The sequence below is a fragment of the Triticum aestivum genome, chromosome 4A, assembly GCF_018294505.1.
Source record: "Triticum aestivum cultivar Chinese Spring chromosome 4A, IWGSC CS RefSeq v2.1, whole genome shotgun sequence".
Taxonomy (NCBI): Eukaryota; Viridiplantae; Streptophyta; class Magnoliopsida; order Poales; family Poaceae; genus Triticum; species Triticum aestivum.
This window is the reverse complement of record NC_057803.1, coordinates 717,665,771-717,675,999: the sequence shown is the minus strand read 5'-3', so window position 1 is coordinate 717,675,999 and position 10,229 is coordinate 717,665,771. Positions and strand designations below refer to the sequence as shown.

Below are 10,229 nucleotides of genomic sequence, written 5' to 3'. Positions count from 1 at the left end.
TCTTCGCCTAAGCACTGCAACGATATGACCGAGGTGGATTATGGTGGAGGGGGGCACCGCACACGGCTAAGAGATCAGTGATCAACTTGTGTGTCTATGGGGTGCCCCTAGCCACATATATAAAGGATGGAGGGAGGAGGAGGCCGGCCCTCATAGGGCGCGCCCAAAGTGAGGAGTCCTACTAGGACTCCCTAGTCCTAGTAGGATTCCACCTCCCACATGGAATAGGAAAAAGGGAAGGGAGAAGGAGAAGGAAGGAAGGGGGCACCCCATTTCCCTAGTCCAATTCGGACCAGTCCATGGGGAAGGGGCGTGGCCACCCTTGAGGCCTTTCTCTCCTTTCACGTATGGCCCATTAAGGCCCAATACAAATTCCCGTAACTCTCCGGTACTCCAAAAAATACTCGAATCACTCGGAATCTTTCCGATGTCCGAATATAGCCTTCCAATATATCGATCTCTACGTCTCGACCATTTCGAGACTCCTCGTCATGTCCCCAATCTCATACGGAACTCCGAACAAACTTCGGTCATAAAATCACATAACTCATAATACAAATCGTCATAGAACGTTAAGTGTGCGGACCCTACGGGTTCGAGAACTATGTAGACATGACCAAGACACATCTCCGGTCAATAACCAATAGCGGAACCTGGATGCTCATATTGGCTCCTACATATTCTACGAAGATCTTTATTGGTCAAACCGCATAACAACATAGGTTGTTCCCTTTGTCATCCGTATGTTACTTGCCCGAGATTCGATCGTCGGTATCCCCATACCTAGTTCAATCTCGTTACCGGCAAGTCTCTTTACTCGTTCCGTAATGCATCCTCCCGCTACTAACTCACTAGTCACAATGCTTGCAAGGCTTATAGTGATGTGCATTACCGAGAGGGCCCAGAGATTGGGGACATGACAACATTGCAATCATGCTTGCAAGGCTCATACTAACAACATTGCAATCATGCTCATCATTCAAAGATTTAGTGCCAAACATTTTAATGCATTCTTCTTCTAGCATTTGAGCACAATTTTCCTTCCCATCATACTCACGAAAGATATTAAAAAGATGAAGCGTATGAGGTAAACTCAATTCCATTTTTTTGTAGTTTTCTTTTATAAACTAAACTAGTGATAAAACAAGAAACTAAAAGATTCGATTGCAAGATCTAAAGATATACCTTCAAGCACTCACCTCCCCAGCAACGGCGCCAGAAAAGAGCTTGATGTCTACTACACAACCTTTTTCTTGTAGACGTTGTTGGGCCTCCAAGTGCAGATGTTTGTAGGACAGTAGCAAATTTCCCTCAAGTGGATGACCTAAGGTTTATCAATCCGTGGGAGGCGTAGGATGAAGATGGTCTCTCTCAAACAACCCTGCAACCAAATAACAAAGAGTCTCTTGTGTCCCCAACACACCCAATACAATGGTAAATTGTATAGGTGCACTAGTTCGGCGAAGAGATGGTGATACAAGTGCAATATAGATAGTAGATATAGGTTTTTGTAATTTGAAAATATAAAAACAGCAAGGTAACTAATGATAAAAGTGAGCGTAAACGGTATTGCAATGCTAGGAAACAAGGCCTAGGTTTTATACTTTCACTAGTGCAAGTTCTCTCAACAATAATAATATAATTGGATCATATAACTATCCTCAGCATGCAACAAAGAGTCACTACAAAGTTACTAATAGCGGAGAACAAACGAAGCGATTATTGTAGGGTACGAAACCACCTCAAAGTTATTCTTTCGGATCGATCTATTCAAGAGTTCATACTAGAATAACACCTTAAGACACATATCAACCAAAACCCTAATGTCACCTAGATACTCCATGGTCACCTCAAGTATCCGTGGGTATGATTATACGATATGCATCACACAATCTCAGATTCATCTATTCAACCACCACAAGTACTTCAAAGAGTGCCCCAAAGTTTCTACCGGAGAGTCAAGACGAAAACGTGTGCCAACCCCTATGCATAAGTTCACAAGGTCACTGAACCCGCAAGTTGATCACCAAAACATACATCAAGTAGATCACGTGAATATCCCATTGTCACCACACCACAGATAAGCACATGCAAGACATACATCAAGTGTTCTCAAATCCTTAAAGACTCAATTCGATAAGATAACTTCAAAGGGAAAACTCAATCCATTACAAAGAGAGTAGAGGGGGAGAAACATCATAGATCCAACTATAATAGCAAAGCTCGCGATACATCAAGATCGTGCCAAATCAAGAACACGGGAGAGAGAGATCAAACACATAGCTACTCGTACATACCCTCAGTCCCGAGGGTGAACTACTCCCTCCTCGTCATGGAGAGTGGCAGGATGTTGAAGATGGCCACCGGTGAGAGATCCCCCCTCCGGCAGGGTGCCGGAATAGGGCCCCGATTGGTTTTTGGTGGCTACAGAGTCTTGCGGCGGTGGAACTCCCGATCTATTCTGTTCCCCGATGGTTTTAGGGTATATGAATATATATAGGTGAAATAAGTCGGTCAGGGGAGCCACGAGGGGCCCACGAGGGTGGAGGGCGCGCCCAGGGGGGTGGGCGCGCCCCCTGCCTCGTGCCTCCCTCGTTGATCCCCTGACGTGCACTCTAAGTCTCCCGGATTGCTTTCTTTCCAAAAATAACTCTCCCGAAAGTTTCATTTCGTTTGGACTCCGCTTGATATTCCTTTTCTTCGAAACACTGAAACAAGGGAAAAAACAGGAACTGGCACTGGGCTCTGGGTTAATAGGTTAGTCCCAAAAGTAATATAAAAGTGTTTAATAAAGCCCATAAACATCCAAAACAGATAATATAATAGCATGAATACTTCATAAATTATAGATACGTTGGAGACGTATCAGCATCCCCAAGCTTAATTACTGCTCGTCCTCGAGTAGGTAAATGATAAAAGAAGAATTTATGAAGTGTGAATGCTAGCAGGTGCACAAGTTTGATTAATGATAATTTCAATCACCTTTTTTAGCATCATGACATATCATAACAGTAGCTCAACTCATAGGACTTCTCATGATATATCATAACAGAGCATTTGCAAACACATGCGCAAAACAAAGTCCTTAGGACGCAGCTTTACCGATCGACACGCCTCGATTCAATGTGAAAAGAAGGAGGCGTTGCTCCGTTGAACTCCCCTCACCGACGGTCCACTCCCAACACTCCTCTGATTAAACACCGGCGTGCGGCATCGTTCCATGGACGCCAACTACTCCGAGCTCGAGCCCACATTGTCCAAGCTATCACGTAACCACGGGGAGCTCGAGGAGGAGGACGCCGAGGAGGAGGTGGCTTTCGAGGCAATGCAGGAGCACCTCGACATCTACGGTGTGGAAGATGCGCCTGATGTTGCCGTGCTCATTGTCCAGGCCGAGGAGAACATCTACGGTGTGGAAGATGCGCCCGATGCTGCCGTGCTCATTATCCAGGCCGAGGAGGCCCTGCGCGCGGCACAATAGTAGCTCGACTAGGCGGTGCTAGTCGCGTCTCTGTCAACAGCGCAGGCAGAGGCTGTCAGGCACGAGTCGGTTGAAGAAGAAGCCGTAGCTCGAGAGCAGAGGAGGGCGGCTACTCTGCGTGCAGCGGCCGCCGTCGAGGCGGAAGGCAAGGGACCAGACGTCGTCATCCTATCCTCCTTCGACGATGAAGGCCACAACGACGATGATGACAACGACGACACCATTGTCCTTTCGGATGATGAAGACAAGTAGCCATCCATCTGTTGTCGCTGTCGACGTCGGCCGGCCATCTGATGTCGTCCCTCCCCTTTAAATATTGTATTGGTTAGTGTAATGTCACTATATTAGTTCGCCCTCTTAATCTATGAACGTGTTTGCAAAGTTAATCTGAGTCTATTAATATGCTGTGTTTTACACCGCCGTGTTCTCTCTTTCCGGTGCGACTGATTCGTGGTCTCTTCTATAACATAGAAATGTGAAGTCGACTAGAACCGGCTATGCTCATAAGCAAACAAATGCATATATCTGAAATGGCTAGCTTGATGCATAATCAACTGATGGTACTGAGTTCGATCCCCACGGGAGGCATTATCATATTATTTCATTTTGTTTTGCAAATAAATCAGACACTGACATGTGGGGCATTATATTATTCCATTTTGTTTTGCAAATAAATCAGACACTGACATGTGGGTCCTGTGGCGTCCCAGTCGTCAGTACATTTCACTATCTTTTTAACTAATATACCATACACTGACAGGTGGGTCCAGGGTGTCCCACGTGTCAGCATATGCGCTAGCTAACGGTCAACTACATTGACCCGATGAAAGCGCATTTATCAAGGATTTATTTCGGCAATGCACATTTTATGGGAGGAGACGTTTCCATCAACTGCGAGACGCATATGGTGAATTCATAAAATCTGAAGATGATATGCCGTCTCAGTCTCTCGGATGTGCTCATAGGGGTAGTGTATGCGCGTATATATGTGCGCTTGCATCTGTACTGTGTTAAATAAAAAGAAAATTAGATTTTTATTTTTTGAGGATCTTAAAAAAAATTATTAGATTTTTTTTAGCAACAAAAAAAAATTATTTATTATATAGAAAAGGAAAGAGAGGGGAGAAAAGAAGTGGCAGGCAACGGCCCGGCCCATTGTACTCGGCCTAGTCCGGCCGGGTGGCGGCCCAGAGGAAAGAAGGGGCCGATACCGGCTAGGGTTCCTCTTCCCCTCCTTCTTTATATATAGATCGAGACGGCACCGCCGCCTCCCCCAAATCCCCAAACCAGCGCAACCAACCAACCTTGAAATCCAACATCTTGAGGAGCGAGAGGGATCCAATCGGCGGGTGCGCTTCTGATGGCGGGCAAGGAGGAGGTGGAGGCGGCGAGGAGGTGGATGATGAGCCCGTGCACCGCCGCCAAGTCTACGGACGGCGCGGCCGCCGGCGACGATGGTCCGGTGATGCGGTTCCCCTCCAAGAGGAAGGCGGCTTCCGGTTCCATCTACAAGGTGGGTGAGCCGCTGCCGGCCAATGGGTGGATCCATCCTGCGGGAGAAGGGGATCTTTCCGCGTTACATAGGAGGGAGGCAGCGATCGACAAGATGCTGCAGGAGTCCAAGCTGCCAGCCACAGTCAAGCAGGGCACCGATGCCAACGCCGCCGTCAAGCAGAGCGCCGATACCTCCGCCGTAGTCAAGCAGGGTGTGTATTCCTCGGCGGCAGCGGCATGTGGAAGCAAAGGGAAGAAGTATCGGCTGAAGAAAAGCGAGCTGAGGACCATAATTGCCCTCAGGCCGGAGCCTTACCCCCCGGCAGACGACTATCTCGAGCTGGCCCCGTTCTTCCCGCCAGGGTGGCTCGAGCAGAAGAAGCGGGAGGAGGAGGAGGATGCGGTCCAATTTGCCAGGATGGAGGCGGAGTTTGAGGCCTTCCGGCAGCAGGTGATTGAGGGGGTCAAGAAGAACGGCTACTTCGAGGTCGACGAGGACCCCTCGGATGGCAGGGAAAGGGAGGAGGCTAATGAATACGCTAGGCAAGAAATGGCAGAGATTGACTTCAGTGAACTCCGTCTCCTTGATGCTAGACCAAATCTGCCACAGGCGAAATTTTTTCCTTACGTTCCTAACGAGGACGACGCTCTTCTAGATGACATTCCCAGCGATGATGATGATTTTGAAGAGGAGGATGCTCTGCCCATCCAAGGAGAGGACTTCGAAGGGGAAGCCGCCGCCGCCGCTCACAAGCTTGTTCCTCCTATTCAGTCCAGCTGAGAAGATGATTCAGTTGGTCTACCTCTATCTATTCTATCCAATTATGTTTAGCAGATGTCTCTGTCGTGGATCCGTACATGTGGGTTGGTCGGGTCTATCTATCTGTATTAATTTCTCCTGTTGTGTTATGTTTGGAACACCGACTATAATTTACAACTCTGTCTCGTTACCGCCATGTGGTTGTTTTGCTATTGCAATTGGCCCACAAGGTCGATTGTCTTGAAATCAACATGCCCCCAAGAAAGTTGTGTTTCCCTTACTAAGAAAGTTTTGCTATTGCAATTGCTCTTTTGTTCTTTACTGGGATGCTGTTTCGGGGTCATGGAATCCCTAACCAATCTCGATTGTTGCCACTAATCTGCATGGCCTCTTCAATTGTTATCCGAATGTTCTGTGTTTTAGCCAAGCATGCAGATGTTGTTGCGATGGCTTAGTCAAGTTTTGGGTTTCATCAATGTCCAAATCACAATTGTGCCTTTCCACGTTTTTGGTTGACAAAATCAAAAAGGGGATTTGTAATCTTTGGGGGAACCGAGCTGATAAACTGTAGCTACAGATTTTGAATTCTTGTCTTGTTTAGAATCTTCAGTGTGCGCTTCTGATTTGCAATGTTTTTTTCATGCAATGCCACTTCTCCATTTTGTTGCATGTCCCAGCTGATAACATGCTCATGAACAGACTTAGCAGTGCAATGCACCCCAAGCTTCAGATGGTTTATTAGTGGTTTATACACTCGCCCTACTTTTGTTGACTTGTGTGAGCAGTTTGGATTTTCTATGACCAACGGTGAGCACAGGGTGGGATCGACGGCATGGTGCTCACCCGAGGATACCCGTTCTCCTGTGCGATTGGGAAAAGGCAGGGAGGTCAGCGGCGGAGGGGACAAGAGCGAACATCGGGGGAAATGGTGCGTACTGCGATTCCGCCTGCGGTAGTGGCCGCCTCCCAAATCCACTCCGCTGCTCCATCGGAGAAAGCGCCAGTGACATGGTTCCTCCATAAGGTCTGCTCTCTCTCTCTCTCTCTCTGGTTCTTGGAGATTGATGCTTACAAATTGGGCTGTAAAAGTTCCTCCTCTGCCTCTTTATTTAGGTGCCTATATGCTTTCTGAGCTCCGAGTTTGATAGCAATTTTATTTGGCTTACTCTTATTTGTGGAATAACAAATATGGGTACATTATATGGACAGCAGCAGTGCTACAAAGGAGGTACTGACAAGGGAGATCAAGAAGAGGCTGCACCATGTCCATGACAACGTGATGGCACTATGTTAATGGAGGAGGAGAAAAGGAGCACAAGACTGGGAACAACATGAGATTGTCTTCTTTGATATAGCCAAAGGTGATAGCTCTGCTTATTATCTGTTTCAGATGAACTGTTCCTTCCTTCGAGTTCCACTGTTTTGGATGAATTGGACTATCCCCTGCTTAATAATAAATCCTCATGGAAAGAAAATAATAGTGAAATCCAAATGGAGGGTGCTTAATTTGTGATTCTCCTTTTCTGATGGAGGCTGCACTTAGGCTCTCTACTTGCTAATAAGAGAAAGAAATTAAGCTAGGTTGTTCTGGAAAGAGCAATTAATTAAACATGATGTCTAGCTTACTAACAAGCTGATATGTTGGATGCTCATATAATTAGATGTTGTACTCAGGACAGACCCAGTGCATAGAAGCTTCCACACAAGGTGGGGGTCTGGGGAGGGATTATAGGAACCCAGTCTTACCCCTGCAAAGTGCAATGCAGAGAGTCTGGTTCTAGTTTTTCACTACTCATTTGATAACAGAAGAAAAATTAACAATATGCTCCACAATTTACAGAGAGATATAGATGATATCGGCGTGTATTTGTTCTGAAGCTGCAAAGGTAGATGCTAATTAATCCAAACTTGAACTATATATTGTCTTTTGTTCTGAAGCTGCAAAGGTGTCAATCTTCTGTTCTGAATGCCTGATGCTCCCTTTTTTTCCTCACTTGATATCCAAGCTGGAGAGTTGATGCATAATATTGGGCTGGTGAAATTGTTGTGAAGCGTAGCTTGTATGAGACACATAGAGAAGCTGCATTTTTTCTTAAGCTAACAAGTATTTCTGTCTGTGGTATTAGGAGCTAGCCACTCCCCGTCTCCCCAATCCTATTCTAATCCCGCATGGTGACCTACGGTTTTCGATGGTGAACTGCTGCACATAGACCGTCACATGCAAAAGAAAATGCCCTTACCAATGTGGACAAGGAGTTTGGTTATGCCGAACGCAGCAAAGATAGTGTACACAGATCAAAATCCGAGTCAGCATAAATGCACCCCAGATCTTATTTACTTCACACCCATGGTCTTCTTAGCGACCAGTTATAGATACGGTCCATATGGACATGTATATGATAATAACAGTTCAAATCCAGTATGCTTAGATAGAGAACATTCAACATTCTTGCCAGATAAGATCTTGTGTTCTTGGTACCTGTGCTGCTATCCACCCACAAAGTTAACCAAATAACATTGCCACTATGAGACGCTTGCATTGAGAATGCACTCAAATCTATAATACCTAAATAGTTCATCCTCACTACCCTATTTCTCTTTACATGCAAGCTATCCACGTCAGCGACTGTAGCATGCACCATCCCACCTCAGCACAAATGAAGCATCAGCTATTTTCGGTTCAGTTCCGTTTCACCCGGAGGAGCACAGCCAAATCAGCATGTGCTTCGGGATACCAGTATATTACTCTTTCCCTCAATATAGGGTGGTTCCTTTCAATATAGTCAGATTGTTGTTTGTCAATTTTATATAATTCTTTGGATTTGCTCAATATGTGGCATGTACCTAGGACCATTCACTCAATGTGGTATGAGAACATTATTTGTTAATTGTTCTTTGGTTTGATGTCAAGGCGTATTCATTCTTGAAATCTATGTGGCTTTTTGAGAAATAGTATGTTCCAAGAAGTTTATTCAAGATAGCTGGGAATATATTCATCTCACTCTTGATACTAGATTAAATTATGGAAAGCCGTCTATCATATAGCCTCTATGAATCTCTCATCAGAAATGTGTCCTGAGGATGGTCTTTTAATCATTTATATGAAGAAAACGTTGCACCAGACAACAATATGGAGAGGTGCATCACTGAGGCATTGACACATCACTCCAATGTATCTCTGACTGCATTTGATGAGATTTTCAGTGACATGATGGGTTTTTGTAGAGAAGTGACATGATGATATAGGTAAATTTTGCTGCCATATACTCCCTCCGTCCGGAAATACTTGTCGGAGAAATGGATAAAAATGAATGTATCTAGAACTAAAATATGTCTAGATACATCCATTTCTCTGGAAGTATTTTCGGCCAGAGTATATATGAGAGGTGCTCTCCTTGTGCTCTTTGCTCCTTAGTATGGAGGATCAATGACAATTCATGTTCTAGGCACGTTCTGCTAGATGTCCATAGGCTATTCCTCAATTGTACTTTTATATGCCAACCATTTTTATTTTATTTATGCATATCGGAGTTCAAAAACCAGCTAGTGTTTTACCCCATAATTATGAATTAGATCATGGTTGATATCAACATTATGCTGCTTGTCTACATGTGTACCGGCGGAGTGGGAGTATCGCTCAACTTTTCTGAATTTTTGCCACAGAGTGCACCGAGTGATGTTCACTTGTCCAAAAACAAAAATGATTAAGGGTGACATCTTGAATTTCTTGGCGCAGGTTGTTACTCCCTCCGTCTGAAAAAGCTTGTCCCAAGCTTGTCTTTCAAATGGATGTATCTAGCACTAACTTGGTGCTAGATACATTCATTTGAGGGACAAACTTTTTCGGACAGAGGGAGTACACAATAAAGAACTACTAAGGTATGAATGATATGAACATTTCTCATTAGTTGAGCTTAATTTGAAAAACGCTCTTTTGCAATATATCAGCAGACCAACACATTAGCAATGCACTATCAACCATAATATTATACAGTACTATTGTTTAAACTTTCACATCATTCTATCAAAGGTTCAAGTAAACATATATTTATATATTTTCTTTCATGATTTAACTAATTACGTACTTCACAAATCCTCCTCCTATGCAACACTACAAATTCCTGTAGCAACGCGCGGGGTATAATTGACCAGCAAGCAGCAACCCTATTTATATATTAGAAATACCATTGACCAGCCTGCAATTATTGCATATTTTCTGTAAAGAATAATCATTTTGAGTAGGTGTAGTTGGAAGATTAAGAAGCTTTCATTATTTAATGTTGCAAACCAACACTTATGCAAAACAACTCACTTGTAGACAATAAGTTCAACCATATTTCTTTCCTAACATCTGTTCTCTTTGTTGCTGCTAATCAACCACTGAATCATTGTGAAGGAGATATTTAGTCTTGAATTCAGAGGAGTTGCTTGGTTCTTATCTTTTTTGTGATATTGTTGCTGAGACAGCACATGACCTATCTGAAGCAGATATTC

The 10,229-nt window shown here is 44.5% G+C and overlaps 1 protein-coding gene across 1 annotated transcript; it reads left to right on the top strand.

Annotated features, from left to right (window-relative positions):
• Positions 1–4,743: 4,743 nt before the first annotated feature.
• Positions 4,744–5,931, top strand: LOC123088313 (uncharacterized). Its single transcript, XM_044510506.1, has one exon. It carries the CDS (start codon positions 4,842–4,844, stop codon positions 5,754–5,756), a length of 915 nt encoding a protein of 304 aa, XP_044366441.1. The 5' UTR covers positions 4,744–4,841; the 3' UTR covers positions 5,757–5,931.
• The last annotated feature ends 4,298 nt before the right edge of the window (positions 5,932–10,229 follow it).

Coding starts and splice junctions, on each gene's coding strand:
- LOC123088313 (XM_044510506.1), top strand. CDS start 4,842: ATGGCGGGCAAGGAGGAGGTGGAGGCGGCGAGGAGGTGGATGATGAGC.